The 20926-nt window shown below is 27.5% G+C and overlaps 1 protein-coding gene across 1 annotated transcript; it reads right to left on the bottom strand.

The window, feature by feature from the left end:
- Positions 1–803: 803 nt before the first annotated feature.
- LOC129976089 (cilia- and flagella-associated protein 298-like) lies at positions 804–19856 on the bottom strand. Its single transcript, XM_056089468.1, has 7 exons — positions 19586–19856; positions 15974–16141; positions 14710–14777; positions 9995–10153; positions 6513–6644; positions 3362–3457; positions 804–986 (listed from the first exon to the last, which is right to left on the bottom strand). Exons 1-7 carry the CDS (start codon positions 19722–19724, stop codon positions 882–884), a joined length of 867 nt encoding a protein of 288 aa, XP_055945443.1. The 5' UTR covers positions 19725–19856; the 3' UTR covers positions 804–881.
- Between the last annotated feature and the right edge of the window lie 1070 nt (positions 19857–20926).

The following is a 20926-nucleotide window of genomic DNA, read 5'->3' as shown; positions in this document are numbered from 1 at the left end:
GGTTCAGTGTGGAATTCTTGTGGCTTGTATTGTGATTAAAGTTGAAAATATCATAGAATAAGGGTTAAACTATATGTAATCTTAGTGTGTAGAAAGTAGTATGGTTCTTAGAGATAATTTACATTGTATTAAAATTCATAATTAAATCACATAGTTAATTGGATAGAAAATTAATATTGTGTCACGATTAATATTGCCTCAGATAGCCTTCCATTGCTGGTCAGAAAACAATTATTAATTTTTAACCGGCATTACTACAGAATGATAAAGTGTAGCAATATAGTTACTGCAAATTATTAGGGAAAATGGTTACTGCTAAGACAGCTAATTATATTTCTCATCCATTATATCGCAACAAATTTGGATCAAGCAAATTTTTGATTAAAATCATTTAGAGATTACATATTATTTGGTCATATTCATTTTACCACATTTTGCATACTACAATAATTGATTATCTGCAATTAAAAAGGGTAATTTATTAAATGACTTTTGGACTAAATGTTAAAATTTTTTAAATTTAATCAATAAATTTTTTGCTAGTTTCAGTGTTGATTTAATAAAAATAAATGAAACTTGGCCATATTGCAACAAGGACTTATTGGATCTTTCAAAAGGGCATTTTAAAAAACCTGAAATCTGCAAAAGTTTGAGAACCACAATCACGACGGTAGTTTCACTCCATCAGTTAAAGAGTTAGGGTTAAATATATAATTTTAGATCAAAATGATTTAAAGTCTAGGATTTTGTAAAACTAAATCAAAATGATATTTTGATACTTTTCAGATTTATTCTTTTTTAAACTAAACTGTATACATATATTATTAAACATAATATTTACAAGATCATTTTTTTATAACTGAAAACCCAACTTATAAAAATTATTTGAACTTTATAGTACTCAAACCAAGGAAAGATTTTTTTAAACTATTGCTATCAGCCCATTGTGAATCCAGATGTGAATCATCATCATCATTTTCCAATTTCTGGAAAGAAAAAAAGGCTTTTATTAGGCGATTATTGCGACACCATTAACGAGTTCTGAAAACTAATAAAAAGTAAAAACTAACACAATTTGAAATAATTTAAAATATTAATGTGATAAGCTTAGATATATGCATACATATATTCAAATAATTTTACTAGCAAATAAATGGTAGAATTTTTTTTAAAAAAATTATTAAAAGATACCTTATTTTTCATACATCATCCCAAACTCGTCAGTTGTTAAAGGTTTCTTAACAATAATAATTGCTAAGTTTAGCTTGCTTTGTGGAAGAGATAAACTCCTAGAAATCACTGTGTTAGCCTTTTTTACTTTCTCTTATATGAAGAGAAGGTATTGTAAACTTCAAAAAAATTTGAACTTGAGATTTCAAGGAATCTGGACATTTTATACTCCCTGGAGTTTGAAAAACACAATTTTGTCCTTATGTCTTTATGTAAACAGGATAACTTATAAATGCTTTCGGTTAAGCAGATGAAATTTGGTCATGTAAAATGTAGATTTGTACCAAATTTGAAACAATCAAAGGGATGACTGTCTGTCTGTACTTTAGTTTGCATGGAAACTATATAATTCAAAAACTTAACATAAAATTGTGAACCAAATTTCATTTACTTATTGTCTGAAATGTAAATTTGTACCAAATTTTGAACTAAATTAGTAATTAAGTAATTTATTCATGTAGAAATGTTTCATAGTTGTTTTATTGTGTCATAATAAAATGAAAATCTCGAGCTGCCTGTTGAATGGCAATATTGAAAAAATAAATGGAAGCACAGCTTATTTTTTAGTTCAGGTTTTGGTGTGTGGTTTAACACGCATTGCCAAATTTACTTTAAATTAAAGTATTAAAACATTTTTACTTAATGAAAACTGCCAGCCATGTAGATAACAAAAATAAATTTTAATTACAAATTAAATTAACAAATATATATAGATCATGATATATTGGCCGTAATTCCATCGACCAGCACGAGGCAGAAGTTCGGAGCAAGCTGGCGAAGGCAAGAAGTGAGTCACTTGTATTCGTTGGAGAGCAAAGTTCATCTCCAAAGGTATGATTGATTCTTATCGCCAGTTGGCGAAACAAACAGTCATTTATCGCCTGTTTGGCTGCTGCAAGATATATATTCTTTCAGGTACTAGATCATATATCCATTTATCTACAAAATTTTAAGCAAATCATTTGATAAACCTCTTAACTGGAAGATTTTTGCTTTATACCTTTTCTTATAAAAAAAAAAGGCTCTTTTGTCAAATTTTTGAAAAACTTTTGGCACTTAACTGGTATATTGGTTTCATAGATGTTCTTTCACCAAATTAATCCCAATCATAGTCACATAGCTTTAGTAAATGAAATTTGATGCACAATTTTATCGTCTAAAGTGTTAAAAAAAAAAAAAAAAAAAAAAAACCCAATGTACTTCAGTAAGAAAGAAAAATGTCAAACTAGAAGAGTGATAACATAAAAGTGTTTAAAAAAGCTCGCGTCTTTTTTTTTTTAAATTCATCATTGCTTAGTTTTAATTAACAGAATATAAAAGTTTATTCAAACCATACTTTAAACAGAAACCTACTCATTAAGGAAAAATAAGCCAAATCTTCATAGCTTGATACTCAACAATGGAATTAAAAAAACAAGATAAAATATTAGTAACAACAATGAAAACGATATGGTTTTATTCACAACAATAAAAATATTGTAAAATATATTTAAAAATATTTTTTAAAGTTAATTAATTCTAGAATAAGGAATTTTACAACAACTAAATATCACTGAAAAGATGATTTTTTGAAATTTAAATTGGTGTAAAATCATTTTTGTGCAGAAATATTTTTGGAAGTTACCACGGGCATATGCCAAAATCTCACTTGCGTTTAATTAGTATAAATTCTATTTAAAATTTTAAAAAAATGGCCCCGAGGTGACATTTTTTATTTTTTAATTAATATATGTGCCAATTTGATAGTTGTAGACCCATCGTTTCTGGTTTGTTAAATAGCAAACATACAGACACACATTCGGCTTAATTATTGGTAGAGATCTCTAGTATTGCAAAATGAACGGAATGGCGGAAAGCATTTTAAAAATACGTGTTACATCCATCAAGAGAAAGCTATATAAAATATTCAATTGAAAATTTTAGTAAGCATTCATCCGGACAAACCAGCTGTTCGGCAAAAGAGACCAGTATCTTAATAATTCTCATCATCCAATTTTATTTATTTAATAATTTCCTATCGAATATTTATTGATCTCGACCAATCTAAAAAGATATCAGAATGAGAATAGAACCTGACAGCTTTTAATGAAATAAAATTACTAAGATTCATAATTGCGAAAATCTTCAGTACCTTTAATTCTTCACGGCGACGAAATTCTGCCATCATCAAATCCTTCCTTTGTTGTTCAGTTAAAGCTGATTCCTTAGCTGGTGCACCAGAACCTTTCTAGAAGATCAGAAAAAAGTTTAATGTGGATTGAGTACTTTTTATATGCTGAATTCATATTTTTTGATATTTTATAGATATACAGGGTGATTCAAAACTTGTCGTTCAAATTTCGTGGGAAGGTCGGAATTTCTCAGGAAACTGATTTCACATAGGAAAGTATGACCGCAAACGTCATCTGCATGGACAAGTGAAGTGAACACGAGGAAACAATGCAGTTAAGTGGTAACGAATGTAACTTTTATTCTAACAAGGTAAAGTACAAGTTCACAGTAAGTGCTTGGAATTGCGACCATTTACAAGAATACAGGATTCATAGCGCCGTTGTAATGACCGCAATTCGCCTAGCATATCAAGGACAATCCCTGTGGCGGTCATTATTCGTGCAACAAGATCCATTTCAAGGTCGACGAGGTCCCGTACACATGATTTTTCATGGCCAAGCAAAAAAAGGAATCCATGGGCGACAAATCTGGTGGCCCAGCCATCGGTCCACCTCTGCCGATCCATTGAGTTCCGAATGTTCCGTTCAGGTAACCATGTTCAACAACTAAGCTATGGTCTGGAGCTCCGTCATGTTGATACCACATAATACGGCGGATATGCCGCAGGCATTGTCCGTTATATACACGAGTTTTGAAAATGTTTAGAGGTCGATGCAAAGGCTTGTGAATTCCATGTTCGTGTAAATGGTCGTAATTTTGAGTACCTACTGGTAACGAATGTAATTTAACTTGTTGGAATAAAGATCACATTCATTACCACTAAACTTTACCATCCTTATGTTCACTTCACTTGTCCATTTTGCCCATGCAGATGAAGTTTGTGTCATACATTCCTATGTGTAATCTATTTCCTGAGAAATTCCTTACCTCATCACGAAATTTGAACGATAAGTTTTGAATCCCCCTGTATTAAAAAAGTTGAGGATTTTCCATTTCCTCTTTATAATACAATTTATCTTTTATTGTTGTGATTATGGAAAACAACATATACTGTCACAGATACATTATTAAAACACACTAATGATTTCTAAGAATTATTTCGAGAAACCAAATACTTTCTAATTTATTCAATAAATATTTCTTATTTTACTTGCATATTAACACTAATTATTTTTTAAAGATTTCACAGTTGTTATACATGTTTATATAGATATGTGATGATATTTTAAAAATCTGATTGAAATCTCAATTGATTTCTTAATTTTTATTTCAATTTAGTCCATGTTAACTTCATTTTGAAATGTTGTCTTAGTTCTTGATCCAATTCCCACTTTTTATTTATTTATATTTAACACATGCTCTAGAAAACTGATGATATCGGGAGTTTTACATGTTTCAAAAGAAGGGATTAAATTCCCTAAAGCTTACAATGTTCTTTTAAAGATACCTAAGATTCTCTTTTCTAAATCCGCTTGTGTCAAAGAAATCTGTATCAAAATCTCATAGTAAAATAACTGAAGGGAAAAATTTCTGTCTCTTTTGCTCTTGTGTAGCGATGTAGACTGGCGCATCTTCTACGGCTTTTTCTCTGTACAAATTATGGTTCCTATGATGAAATAAATTGAAGTTTAAAATTCTAAAAGTTCCATCTTCTCAGCCAAGCATCAGTTAAAACATATTTACATACAAATACTTTAACAAAAAGTTTATTTTACAAACAACATGTCCATGAAACTGTTTTAAGCCTTAGAGCACTACGAAGAACTAAACATAGTTAATAGATGCCCTTTATTTTCTAATATGCGACGCATGCAAAGAAAAGGGATTGTAATCATCAAAAAATTCTAACTCAGATTCTGATGAATCTCTATGTTTCAAACCTCTAAAAAACAGATTTTTGGAATTATGTCTGTTTGTATATGTGGATGATAACTTTAAAACACGCTGAGCTAGATGAATGAAATTTGGTACATGATCTTAACACTAAATTTGTGTATTTTCTTTAAGAAATTCCTTTTCAGGAAATCTTTTTGCCTGGCTGTTTAAATCGAAATGAATATGATAGCTACAAATGAATACCAGAATAGAGCTAGATGAATGAAATTTGGTACATGATCTTAACACTAAATTTGTGTATTTTCTTTAAGAAATTCCTTTTCAGGAAATCTTTTTGCCTGGCTGTTTAAATCGAAATGAATATGATAGCTACAAATGAATACCAGAATAGAGCAAGACAGATAAAATTTAGCACATTTATTTAACATATAAGTTGTAGATTTGTAAAAAATTCCATGAAGAGGTTAACTGACCGAGCAAGCAAGTAAATGCGATAAACTCAAAATTGAAATGATTTAAATAAATATATATATATAAGAAAATTGGTATATGTGACTTGCAACTACAACTGCAATTCTGTGTCAAATTTTGATTTCAATCAATTAGAAAAAATGTGTCCAAATCACATAATCGATATTCCGGTTTTTGTCTGTTAACTGCATCTCAGTGATTGATAGAAAAAAAAATTTTCCAAAGCTCACATGCTAATAGGGTCTTTCACAAATGTTGTTTGTGAATGGCATGCATTTATAATATACAAATGCAAGTTTTCTTTTCTATGCAATGAAGTACATAAATCTCAAGTGAAGGTTTCATAAAATAAAATCTGAGCACTCAGCACAATTTTATGGGAAGTGTTGTGACGAATGACATCTTAATTAAAGACTATGCAAGAAAATTCTAGGGAGACCATTCTGCTGGTTTTCAGACATAATTGCATAAGAATTCTTTTGGAAATCTGTGTGAAACTTGAAAGACTATGCAGCTAATCTAAATGCAAAGCAGCAGGTCACAACCAATCCATTGTTTTTCAAGCTAATATGAACTGGGAATACAACTGAACTAATGCTTACTAATTTTAATAAACACATTAAAAATTAAAATGGTACAAGTACAAATCAAAATATAAACACACCAATAATATAGTTCCAAGTTTCTTTTTCCCTCAAAACTTTTATATCCTGTATTCCAATTGTAGCTTTTAAGCTAAAAAAAAGTACATGGCAAAACAAATTAATATTACAAAGAAAGTTAATTTCAAGTAAATTAATTACCTTCTGTAATTTTACAACAACTTTACTCTTTTCATTCTTGCCAATGTAATCACTGAGAATTTTGCTAGGGTCAAGTTTTTTACTAGCCCACCATAGCTCAGTTCCATCTGGTTCCAGAATTTCTTTACTGGCCTGAAAGTATGCATAAATAAGATGGATAAGTGTGTATGTTTTTTTTTCACATAAAAATAAGAAAATTTATGTTTGATATTAAAAAAAAAAACATTGCAAAAATTTACAGGAAATTAAAAAAAAGAACAGAATAACTGATTTCTCCCCCCCCATCCGATCTCTTATATTCTTCAACACCCCCATTTTTTTTTTTGTATAAAATAAAATAAAATTTAGGATTAAAATAATAATTTATATATTACATTCTTACTAAAACAGAAAATTATAACAATACTAATACATTTCTCATTTTCTTTTTAAATTGAAAAACAATAAAAATATGATAATAGATGAGGACAAAAAGAAAATTATTAAAACCACACGATTCAAAAAATAAAATCCATTCTCTGATTGGTTACGCTTTAAAAAAAAAAATGAATATTGAGAGGGGGAAAAAATGAAAGCATATAGATCAGATCATAATGAGTTACAGAAAATAAGTACTACATCTTTTTATTTAGACTAAAAACCATGTTCTAAATAGTTTTAAAAACTCAATAAACTCTAGAGACACTATTTTTCAGAATTAAGTAAATAATCCTCTATAATCCTGAGCTCCTATATAAAATTAGTTGATCTGAAATGTTTGCATTAAATTTCTTCCATATTATTTAAATTTAAAAAATATAAAGAAACTGAAATGAGGAAAAAAAAAAAAATAATAATGGAAATTTACATAACTGTGTTAATTTGCCATAATTCTTTCACTCTATCAATATTCAATTTCTTAGTGATGTATAATTGTTACTTCAAAATTAGATTCTTGATGCAGCTATTAAATATATTCTAAAAAATTATTTCTCAAAATAATACAAGGTTTATTCGTTTACTATGGACATTTTAAAAGAACTGATAATTATTGATGATTTAAAATCATCATATATTATTTGAAAAGAGTGAAAAATTAAGTTCTTTGATAACACGTTGTCCAATCAATTTGAAACAAAAAATTATTTAAATTCATAGAGGTCTTTCTATAACTTAAAAATATGATATTATGCGACATCCTTGGTGTAGTTTTCTATTTATTATATTCTGGAGTTGTCATTAACCAATTACAGAAACTTACACTAGGAAATTAGTGAAAAATCAAAAGTTTAGTTGCTTAAAGTTGTTGCATTTGATATGTATTTGGAAGCTGTCATAGCTGCAGAAAAGAAAAGAATTTTCTCTAGAGTCAGTAAATCCTGCTTTACATACATATTATAAAAAATTTTCACTAAGTTTCTGATTGTTTTAAAAGCATATATAAAAATTTGTAATGCAAAAAAAAAAATTGTTTGGAGGAAGTATTTTGTTTTGATTTTCCAATGTATGAAGTAAACAAAGGGATAATATTTTAATTTTCAAATCATTTGAAAAAATTTGATCAAACTTCATATTTTAAATATAGTTAGCAATAATTATTTTTAAAAATTATAATTCCATCTGTATGTTTTTTTGTTTGTTTGTATGTATGTAGACATAAAAGTTAAAAAAAAAATAGAAAAAACCTTAATAATAAACTGTAACCAAACCAAAGTCAAAACTGGAGAAAAATTAAAATGAAATCTACGATCACAAATTTCAAGTTATCATGTGAGAACATTATTATTTTTTAAGTCATCATTTGTCTGAATTAATTTAAGTCATTAAACTGTTTAAACCAGTTTGAAACAATCACAAGACTTCTCTCTTTCTCTCTCTCTCTATATATAAAGATAATTTTTTTAAACTTTTATTTTCATTTTTCTAGCTGGCAAACAAAGTTTTGGAGCTCAACCGATTTTGAGATGAAATAAGAGCTATGATGTCATAGTTCTACATCAACCTTTTAAAAACGCATCTGCTGTCAATGAAGCATATGTAATAATAAAGCAATACTGGTAAAAGCAGGTGAAAACCTTTTAAAAACGCATCTGCTTTCAAAGATGCATACATAATAATAAAGCAATACTGGTAAAACCATGTAAAAAATATATGTTGACGATGAAAATTGCCATTTATGCTTTTTTTATTGCCTATGCGATTTCGAGCTTCAAAATCCCCTAACCAAAACAACATCATGTTCTCACATGATGTTGTAATAATATTTTAAAAAAATGGGTGAAATAATATATGGACAAAACTGTAGATCTGTGTACAATTTTGGATCACAATGGATAATAAAAGAAATTTCATCTCAAAATCCATGCTCAATTACCTATATTGAAGATAATATATATATATCTCTATATTACCTGTATTGAAGATTAACTTAAAATGCACCATATTGTCAATATAGAAGGTATATAGTGTAAAACAGTCCCTAATATTAAAACACAGAAATAGGTACCAACTGACTTCATATAAACAAAACAAAAAACCAGAGTAATTTTATTTGTAATATTATTATTTTTTTTTTGAAAATTTTGATGATAGTGCAAACAAAATTAAAAAAAAAAAAAAATAATATAAATATTTCAAAACTTGAAAGAAAAACAGATATTAACCATTCTGTTTCCGGAATTGAAATATATATATATATATATATATATATATATAAGATTTTTTACATCTTAAATTGATCCAGTAAGGTTAAATATCCTTCAAAACATTGATTATAATTTTATTTTTTAAACTAAACAAGTAATATAAAAAAAAATTTAAGTCAATTTCTATTTAGGTCAACAAAGAAAAAAATTATTTTAGTTACATTTATTAAATAATTACAGTTAATATAAATATGTATATACATATGACAGAATCATAATATTAAGTGGCAAAATAGAAAGAAAATTTCCTTGCAAAATTCAAAATATTTATTTTTTGATATGAGTGTGAATTGAATCGGGAATAAAACGTTGCCAGCTAGGAAAAGAGAAACTTGTTTTGGAATATAAATAGAAAGAAAAAAAAAACCTGTTAAAGCTCTATTTAAAGTATTAAAAATTAATTAAATTTAATTAATGAATTAATATTTGGAAATAACTGTATTAATATTAAGTGTCATCTACAAGTTTAAAAAATAGTATCTGAACTTGAGTGGAAGAATAAAAAGTATTTTACTTACGAATATAGGGAGAGTTTAAACTAATAGTAGGAATTTAAAAAATGTAATTATTTTTTAATCTAATTTTCACCAAATCAGTTGTCTCTAGAGTTTAATTCAATTTAAGCTATTATATATAGAGTTAAAATTATATTTATTAGTTAAAAATAATATTTCACATTTTAATGATCACTAATAATAAAAATTAGAATGATTTTAAATTATCTCTGAAAATTACTCAAAGATAATCTTCACAGCATTAAATAATTCTTGTAAAAAATGATAGAAACATCAGTCATACCTGAGTACCTGAAAGATCTTCTTTCCCTTCAAGTTCTTGACTTATTATTTCATATGATGGAAGTCCCATTGGATAGCAGATTTTTACTGCACCACACAATATATCTAATGTGTCTTCAATGTCAACAATGGTCAAACAAGTTCCAGCATCGATCATTTTCTAAAACAGCAAACAATTAATCTCATTTGAATAATAATTCATTTTAAGTTTCAAATGAAATAAACAAAAACTTAATAAAAACAACAAACTGGAGTGGAGGAGATTACTCCACTTTCACAAAAAAAGATAAGACAGAGTAAAAAAAAATTATAGTAAATAACTAGATCATAATAAAATAAAGCATTATGTAATTTAAAATACAAATTAAAATTAAATGATTACACCAAAAAATATGGAAAACCTTATCTAAGCACTCCTCCATAGTTTCAAAAATCAAAGAAAATCATAATAAAAATATAAACAATAAATAATGCACTAAATAAAGTCCATGAGTCAACAATTGCTTCTAACCAAGGTTACCACTCAAATTTGAGGAAAAAAATCCCTATGTTTTCCTTATACTTATATTCAAAAATGAGGATATGCTTGAATAGCACTCATGTGTTAGTTATAATGCAATATGATTTTAAGGAATGGAAAAAGCAAAGAAAGGAAGAAAAATTTAACAGTACTCGAAATAATAACATATTAAAAGAAGATAAAGAATAATAAAATATTTTATATTTAAATAAAAAAAGCAATTTATCTTTACTTATTATCTAAAATTTAGCAAAACAAAATTTATAAATTAAGGGGGAATATATTATCTCTCATGTTCTTAAACTAAGTCACACAAAATTAAGGATTGGGTGAAATAAAGTACAAAACAATTTTGCTATTATGATACAAATCATTCAATGATTACTTAAGAATAAAACATTACAACGCACGATTACTTTTTTTTTTATTCATTCATTTTTACCAATTCATGTATTTGGGCATCAATTTCTGCAAATTCTTTCAGCCATCAATTTCATAGAGCTTATCCTTAACAAATAAAGTGCAACGTTTTTGCATGGCCTAACGTACATTTTTTAAACAATTTCACTTTCAGTGACTATATGTGAAAATAATTCCAATATCATTGCATGCATTAAAGGACGAACGTGATGCAACAAATTTTGAATCCCGTAAAAATTCAGCTTTAAATTATTATTCTTAAACAAAAAAGTTCAAAATCGATCGGACATTCAACAGGACGTTTTCAGATTTGACATGTCACTTTTTCCTGTATTCCTTTAATCTAACATCAATGATGACTCTTTGGAACTGACAGGAAAATCTTGTATGTTTTACTTTTTTGGCATGAGTAGTACACAGTTTCTCAAATAATAAATAAATAATTCAAGTATGGTAGACTAAACACAACTGCGCTGCTTCCGCAGATTGAAATGTTCCCGCCAGAGAAATGTATTCCATTCTTTCACGCAGTTACAGAAGTCTCGCGCATGCTCATTAGCTGTAGTTCGGGAATTTTATCGATAAAGAAACAGAGCAAATCGAAACTGGACTGATCTATTCAGAAAAAAAGGGGGGGGGATAGAAAAGGGAAGAGTTTACGTATTACACAATCGCGAATGGTATTGTTTCGTTTTTAAAAGTTATAGCTATGTTTTTTTTTTTTTTTGCAATCTTAAAAGAGATCGTCACTTTTTAGATGGAAAAAAAAAAAAAAAACTAATAAACGTAAAATTCCACGCATTTTCCAAGTTTTCACGAAAATTTTCAAATTTTTCTGCATTTTCTCGGTTTTTTTAGACGATTTTTAAATTCCCTGTGTTTTTAAGGTTTTCCAGGTTCTCCCGGTGGCGTGGCAATCCTGTATAATTTAGAAAAGAAATTCATAACTGTAAACTTAATTCAATAACATTAATGTCTTAATTCAAAGCAACACATGGACTATTTGGGGAGGGATCATATAATTTTGATCTAGAACCTATCAATAAACTTCCACTCCATACTATCAGGAGAAGGTTTGACAGTATCATATTTAAAAAAGAACAAAAACAAAATACGTGGTGAAATTTTGTTCTTGAATCTAAACTGCTCCAGCTAAAAGGCTAAGAACTTTTCATCACACCAATAGTGGCACTTTCATAATTATAATAATCAACAACAATAATAATAAAAAAACTTCTTAGGGTTTCAACTTAAAATAATTATAAGTGTTTAAGCTAATATACGCTGTTTAGTGATATGGGTATTATTCCATGTAATGCCTATTTCCATTATTGAGAGAGTAGGTAAAAGACCAAGACAGCCTAACAACAAAATTTTCACAAAGCTCTCAAGAAAGCACAAAAATGTAAATTACATTAATTGGTAAAATGCTTCTATAGTTCTTACTAAATTCAGAAGAAGCTTAATTATTAAGAATTAAAAGAAGCACCCACTGGGATTTTACTCTTTAAAATCTCATTATACAAATTGATTAGAATGAATCACATTCAGCACTATAGTTGTAAGTACTCATCTTAGACAGCAAGATTATTTGCAATAATACTGTAGTGAAAGCTTATAAGCCAGTTAACAGCTTATAGCAATTGTTTTTGTATCGTGGTTATATTACTCGGCAGCGAGCCATAAGGTCCCAGGTTCTATCCTCGTTCATACCAATCCCTACACTGGTGACCTCGGACAATGAACCTTCAACCTTCGAATAGCTGTTGTGGTGCCATCTACCCACAGCAACCCAAAGTCGTCAGACTCACTTGACGTAGCAACAGTATCAGCAACCACTCACCCACACACGCTCGCCATAACGCTTGGCGCTACTCAAATGGGTACAGGCGCATTAGAATCAACAGCTAAATACATCAACCACTCAACTGCCATATCGTTCGTCTCATCTCCGACTCACTGGAGGGAGAGGCTGTGATGAAAGCTTATAAGCCAGTTAACAGCTACACTACCCGTGCAATTGCTTTTGTATCGTGGTCATGTTACTCGGCTGCGAACCATAAAATCCCAGGTTCTACCCTCGTTCATACCAATCCCTACAATACTAATAATGATACATTATGAGAGTATTAACATTTTGAAAATATTCACTCAAATCTGGAAAAAAAAAAAATTCCCTCTATTTTTACATATATTCAAAGTACAAGGAAATGCGCGAATAGCACTCATGTTCTAATTATAATGGAATATGGTTTTAAGGAATAGAAAAAGCAAGGAAAGGGAGCAATAATTTAACATTATTCGAAATAATAGCATATTAAAAGAAGGTTTATATTTACGTACAGAATTTTTTTTTTTTTATTTACTATCTAGAATTTAACAAAACGAAATTTATACATTAAGGGATGTGGGATATATTATTTCCCAAGCTTTCAAATTGTAAGTCACACAAAATAAAGAACTCGGATGAAATAAAACACAAAACATTTATGCTATCATGATACAAATCATTTAATGATCACTTAACAGAAAAACCATTACAACGATTTTTTAAAATTTATTTATTCATTTTTGCTAATTCAAGTATATGGGAATTAATTTCTGCAACTTCTGCACATTTTTCAACCATCAGTTTCATGGAGCTAATGGACCTAATCCGTAACAAATAAGAAACAACATTTCTGTAAGGCCTAACACACATTTTTTTTTTTTTTTTTAGCTATTTCACTTTCAGTGAATATATGTGAAAATATTTCAAATATGTCATTAAACGAATTAAAAGACGAATGTGATACAACAAGTTTTAATCCCCACAAAAATTTAGCTTTAAATTATTGTTTTTGAACTAAAAAATTCGAAATCGGAGATTTCCCTACAGAGATATATTTTAATCTTTCGAACAATTCGCGCATGCTCATTAGCTGCAATTCGGGAATTTCATAAATAAAGAACATCTGTCTTGCAAATCGAAACTGGAATCACCTATACAGAAAAAAAAAAAAGGAGAGTGTGAAAAGGGGCGAGTTCCCGCATTACATTATCGCAAATGATATTGTTTCATTTCAGACACTATATAATCCTTTATTCTTGCAATCTTTAGAGATAGACATTTTTTGGTTGGGAAAAAATAATTAAGAAACTCAAAATTCTCTGCATTTTCCCGGTTTTCTTAAGAGGATTTTTAAATTCCTTGTGTTTTCTCGGTTTTCCCTGTTCTCCCGGTGCCATCTTAACCCTGGTTAAGTATTATTTATATTAAAAATTCATATAAAATTGATTTGCAACAATTTATAATTAGAAAATATTTAAAGATCCCAAATGGAATTAATATCGAATGTTATGATTTATAATAATAGGTATAATGTTTAATCCTAAACGAAGAAAGGATCAGATTTCCCCTCCCCTCAGTTAGTGTGAAATTAAAATGGAAATCAAGAGCTAATATCAAAATTTTATTATATTAAAATTATAAGAATATTTTACATTTATTGTACCATGTTAATTCAATATTACTTTTGTTCTATAATACTGTACCATGAACTGTAACAAAATAATATATTCATTGAGTTTTATAATTATTAAAATATCCATCATATATAAATCCTTCAATAAAGGTGTTACACAGTTACAGTTTTATAGAGAATTAGTTTATAAAAAACTTACAAACATCTTACTGGATTTTCATACACATCTTATTTAATATTATATCTTAAATATAATGAATTAATTTTCGTATAAACAATAAATAGAAAAAAAAATGAAACAAAATATTTAACCTGAGAAATTCTTGTTTTGGCTTCAGCGGTAGTTTTTGTCAGAATTTCAGCATGCTTTTCTTTTGGAGCTGAAAAATTCATTTGAGCATTTTCAAATAATAACTCAGAGAAAGATAAAATAAATGCAATTAATATAATTAAATAAAAAACAACCATATTTTAAAATATCAGTATATTGATAATTTTCAATGAATTAAAATACACAAATAATTTTTGGAGGGGGGAAGGGGATGGAGAGAGGAATAAAATTTTTATTTCTAAATATGGATCTAAATGCTTTAAGAACCAAATAAAAATAATAATTTTGTTAAAACATTTAGTTTACATCAGTAGAAAATTCAAAAATCAATTTTAAACACAATAACAAGGAGAAGAATTCAATAAATATCTCACATGACAGTTTACGTTTTCCAATATTACTCCATTGTTTGTGGAAGTAGATAGATTTTGATATTTGAAATTTATAAACAACATCTTTTTAATATATTGGAAGAATTCAATGATTAAAAGTAAATTTTATTTTAATCTAAAATTAATTTGATATTTTTAATAAATAATACTATATGTTTTTTTAAATCTTATTTTATTTGCAAAAAGGTTTTTTTCATGTTTAATATAGAGAAGTGAGAACGTTTTTCACTCACCACCTAATTTTTTTTAAATTTAAAATTTAAAAAAGCTTGGTTAAAAGTGAAAAAGAAAGAGCAACACAAAAACTGATAGTGCTTATTTATAAGAATAAAAGGCAGATAATGCTAAATTTATTTATTTCAAAATGGAAAGATATTTTTTTAGCTTATAATTTCAATTTTATCTTTGGCATAAAGGTTTAAAATCATTATATATGAATGGATCAAAACACAAAGATTTAATTAGAGCATTTAACTCTAATATAATTAATTTATCTCACGCACATTTATACATAAATGTAAATAGGAAATAATCTGTGTAAAAGAGAAGTTCAGTGTTTTGATTATAATTTCTTTATAAATATTGATACAATTTAAAATTCCTGTAGCAAGAACACGAGTATGGCCATTGCCCTTCAACCAAAACCAAAAGAATAGATAGAATTGAAATCATTGTAATATTAATTTGGTAAGAAGAATTAAAAACAATACGCATGAATAAATCAGAAATATGCAAGCAACTGACATATTTAATTTAAAAATGATTTATCACAAAATTATATATACAATGACTGAAGTCACAACTAATTTTAACATTTATGGGTGGGGGGGGGGAAGTGAATATGAAATTTTACCTAAACCATTCCTCCTTCCCATAGGGTCATGGTTAATTGCATAATCGGATGGAGTAAGATTCTTTTGAGCCCATTCATCCTTTAAAACCATTTCTGATATCTGCCCTGCTGTCAAACCTTGCATATTTGGAGGAAGGCTTACACCATATTTTGACAATTCTTCAATTTCTGCATTGAAAAAAATCATATATATAAAAATAAAATCACGTTTAAATAAATAACATTGAAGAAATTATCTTAATTGTTTTGAATATGATGCAAAATTAACAGTTACATACAAGATAGTAGATGATTGAAAGTTAAAATCTTTACTTTTTGTTAAAAATTTTTAGTTTTTATTATGGAGTAGAAAAATTATAATTATAAAAATAATTGCAGTTTTTCATTAATATAAACCTGTTAAACCCCACAAAAACATGTTAAATATGTGATTTTTTAATGAATTCTTTCTTTTTTTTTTTCAGTTGCATTTGCAACTTTCTTTTTTCAGTTGCATTTTTGTCAGGTTAACCACTGATAAAATGTATTACACTGTTAAAGCTTTTGCGTAGACAAAGACAATTTTTAAAAAAATTAATAATAATAATAAAAAAAGCAAAAATTTTAAATATATATAATACACATGAAAATATCTTCTAATATACATTTTTTATCTAGAATTTGTTTATTCAATAACTGCAAACAATAACAAATATTTTTTCAAAAATATTTTTGAAATAATGCATAATGTAGATAATGAATAGATAAATACATTATGACATATTAAAAAAAATTTGTTTATGCAATTATGTGTCTTGATTCTGTAATCATATTATAAAATAAAATAATAATGTTTATTGATTCCTAAAGTTCTTTCTCAAACATAACTACACTAAAACATTGCTACAGTTACTGATCAAATATTACACTTAAATAATGAGAGTCAATGAGAGAAGTTTCCACTAAAAAAACATAATTATTATATTAGATTTTTTTTTTTTTTTTTTTTGCATAAATGTTTAACAAAAATTTGATGCATTACATTAGTCATTATGTTTACTGACAAAAAAGTTAAGCCAATAATAATTATTTAAAAAAAATCCATCTTTTGTGTAGTATCAGTCAGTTAAAACAAAAAGTTAGTTTAGTAATTATATTAGATATAATTTATAAAAAAAGGGTAGTAGTTGAATTTTCTTATCACTTCTAAAATAAAAATAAATTCCATAGACTAAATTAGATAAGGAAACTTGTTTATCATTTCAAAATGGTTCCTTAAAAAAATATTAAATTAAAAATACGTAAAAAAAATAAATAATTGAGACTTGATAAGTTCTTAATAGCATAAATGAATATTTCAAACTTCAGTATACAATAAAAAAAATTGTGAAAGTCAAAACCTTGAGGAGGATTGATTAATCCATAATGTTATTTGTCATGATCTGACTCCATGTAAGGGTTTGGAAGCAATCACTCTTCGGTTATATCAAAAATATATCTTTATTAAACACACAACAACATCACACGCTCTGTCCCTTGAAGCTACTCTGGTTATGTCTCTCTGCGTTCCCCGATAGGCGGGAAACTGGGTCATACTGAGCATTCAAGGCCATTTTATGATTAATGGAGATGAAATGCACATCAAATTTTGGCACGCTTTCTCTGAGAGAATTAGAACGATCGCTACAGAGTATGCCCCCAGTGACAAAGTCACGATAACATATATACAAAGTAGGATACAAGCTTATATGCTATTCACCACAACCTCTAGTAAGCTCTAAACATGTTTCAGAAAAATTTTTAAAACCTGTGTTAAAAAAAAATAAAAGCAGCAAAATTTAAAGACAAGGCATAAAATGTGAATATAATTTAAAAAAGATACTATATATTTTCATAGTTTAATCAATAATTTTTTAAACTTCCTCTAAAATGAAATTAAGTGGGCCAGTTTACATATAGACACTTTAATCTCATAAAAACATAGACATATTTTTGTTAGCATGTGCAAACAAAAATTTATGCTAAATATTAATAATTTGATAAATTGCCAAAAACAGCATTTTTTTATTTCTACAGTTCACATTTCTTAAGTTCTCTTTCTTTCAGCAAACACAGTCACCTACACTTTGAAATTTGCTATACAAGAATTTTTCTTCCTACTTATTTTTTAAACAAAAAATAAAATGGCATGGATAATACGACTTAAATAATTTGCTGTCTTACATATAATATATAATAGAGTGTTTAAAAAACAGAAGATGTATGAAAAAAAGTGCCTTAAATTTGCAAAAGTTAAAACTATCATTGTTAGCCTCTGATATTTTACTTTATAGTGGTATGGCAAGAAAATCCCAATCACTTTACCAGCTTGGCAAAATTTTTGCTCTCATGATTATAGGATTAAAAGTCACTTTTCTTTTCATTTTATTATATATACAGATTATTATATTTTATGTAAATATTTGAAGAAAAAAGTTACATTCATGGCTCATACAAAAATTAAATTCTATTTTGAAATTCAGAGCATTTTTGATTTTTAAAAAAGAATAAAAAGAACTGAATTAAGTTTATTTAGCATAATATGTATGATCTATCTTAACTATGAATTTAGAAATCAGTACTGATTCCTACTCTCCACATTAGCGATCCAATAAAACCATCAATAAAAAACCACCATCCAATAAAATCAATTTTTTATTGGATATTACCATCCAATAAAAAAAAAAAGATTTTATTTTTTATAAGTGCGAAAACTGTAATTTTTTACTTTAAGAGTCTAAATCTTTCATCAAAGAGCAGATATCTGAAACATGAGCATTCTTCTTAAAAAATGTATTCAATTAGATTTTTAAAGTAAGTTAGTTAAATAGAAAATAATCTACTAAAAATCAGAAATTCTTTAGAATACGAAAATTTGAAAATATTTTCTTTTAATATTAAATAAAATAAAATTCCAATTAATTATATCAATATTTAATTTAATTCTTAATTTTTTTCAGATATTTACATTAATTATAAATAAGCAAAATAAACATGAGATCAAAATATTTCACTGCACATATGCACAGTGAAATATTTTGAACAAAACATCAATGGAAAATTATTTCACATAGGAAATTAGCAGATATGAAATCAAAGAAACTGCAAGATTAACAAAGCATTAGACTAGTATAGAGTTCATAAAAAAATGCATATTAATAGCAATATTTATTAATCGAACAAAATACATCTAAATGAAAATTAGTTTTGTAAAACATTATATACAAATTTATAAATAAATGGCAATGTATGCCTGTTACTATTATATATATCATACCATTTATAGTGTATAATATACTTGTTTTTCCTATCATTCTCCCCACTAGATCTTTTGAAAATTATAGAGACCACTGTTCTTCCCTCTTTATGTATTATCTATATTTTATCCCTGTCAGAATTCAGCGAAAAATCTGAAGAGTTTTATCAAAAAATGCGACACACAAACGTATAATAACATGACGTCAAGCTTTTCAAAAACTAGACTTCATCAAAGCCCGATTAACATCTTTAACAATCACAAATACCTCACGTAAGTTTATTTAGAAACACACACAGCAAACAGAAACACAGACAGCACATAAAAAGTTCTATTACCATAGCAGAGTCTCTGAATTTTCAGTTTCCCATTGTGTATTTGTACAAGAGATTTGGTAAGATCGCGTATGTTGTCACTAGTTTGGGTTTCAAACCAAAATAAGCTCTGATCTCCCTTTTTAACATGTAATTTTACCATAATTAACAAAAAGAAACGACAAGCTTTTTAACAATGATATACTTCAGGAAAGAAAAACTACATTAAATATATTTCGTAACTTGAATTTTATTGAAACCTAAACATTCAATTTCAAAATTTAGGCACGGTAACTATGGTAACATTCCCAATTACAGTTAGAATTGGAGATTGCTCTCTTCTGTTTTAATTTTTAAGCTTCTAATATTTTATTTCTCGTCACACTAGAATATTGAATACAGAGAAATTAAAAATTCCCATATTCATTCAATTAATTAATTATACTCCTAAAAATTTATGCTGTGAGATATTATACGATGTTTTACTTTGAAAGTTAAATAACATCCTTGTAACTCAGCCTATAAAAACTTTTCCCATTACTGGTTTCTTACGGATTCAAATTTTGAACAAGAAAAGGAATTTAGATACGAGTTTTCTCCTCAAATGTATTTATTGCACTGCAGTGTTTAATGGTAAAGTGTGTCTGTGTGTATTTTCTTTAAAGCTGCGGAGTTGCAGTGCGAGACTTGATTCTTCGGAGATTGCAAAAGAAAAACAAATGTTTTTGAAAAGTGAAAAAAAAAATCTCATTGGAATTTTCTGCTGAAAAAAGCATAATGCTATATTCATTTTACGTAGACTTTAATACTCCACAACTTATTAAAAACCGTTTTTATGACTGAATGTGCCGCTTTCGAGTTATTTAGAAAAACTGAAAGAATACATTTTTTGATTGACCAGGAACTGATGTGTTGACTTCTAGTTGTGATTTATTCGTGTAATCAACTTTTTTTTTTATTCGTGTAACTTACATTGACAATTTTGGCACGCTTTGTGCTAAAACTCATAATATAATGAGCAATAGAATCAAGTGTGCATTTTAAATCATTTTTACTTTGACTAAATGTAGTCAAATTTTCATATAAATATAAATTTTGATTGTCACTTTCAATTGCATGTGAACAAACAGACAGATAGACAATAAACTCATTGATGAATTTTGTCCAAAATTTGATGCAAACCTACAAGGTTTGATTACTACTAGATCCCATTTCATCTGTTTAACTTCCTTCATTTTGAAATTATTATGTTCTTATACATAAGGATGAATAGAACAAGTAATGTAAAAATTGTTTTTTAAAGTCAATTCCTACTTTCGTAAGAATTGAACTCGCATTCGTCACCTTCACGTGAAAAATACTGCG

This window comes from Argiope bruennichi, chromosome 7 (assembly GCF_947563725.1).
Source record: "Argiope bruennichi chromosome 7, qqArgBrue1.1, whole genome shotgun sequence".
Taxonomy (NCBI): domain Eukaryota; kingdom Metazoa; phylum Arthropoda; class Arachnida; order Araneae; family Araneidae; genus Argiope; species Argiope bruennichi.
The sequence above is the reverse complement of the archived record's forward strand: the minus strand, read 5'-3'. Positions and strand labels throughout refer to the sequence as shown.

What these genes read in the sequence shown, in the direction of transcription:
- LOC129976089 (XM_056089468.1), bottom strand. Translation starts at nt 19,724, where the DNA reads ATGGTAAAATTACATGTTAAAAAGGGAGATCAGAGCTTATTTTGGTTT. An exon ending in CCAAAACAAGAATTTCTCAG is followed by an intron (nt 10,154 to 14,709) that starts GTTAAATATTTT and finishes TTGCTGTTTTAG; the next exon opens with AAAATGATCGATGCTGGAAC. An exon ending in AAGATCTTTCAGGTACTCAG is followed by an intron (nt 6,645 to 9,994) that starts GTATGACTGATG and finishes GCATACTTTCAG; the next exon opens with GCCAGTAAAGAAATTCTGGA.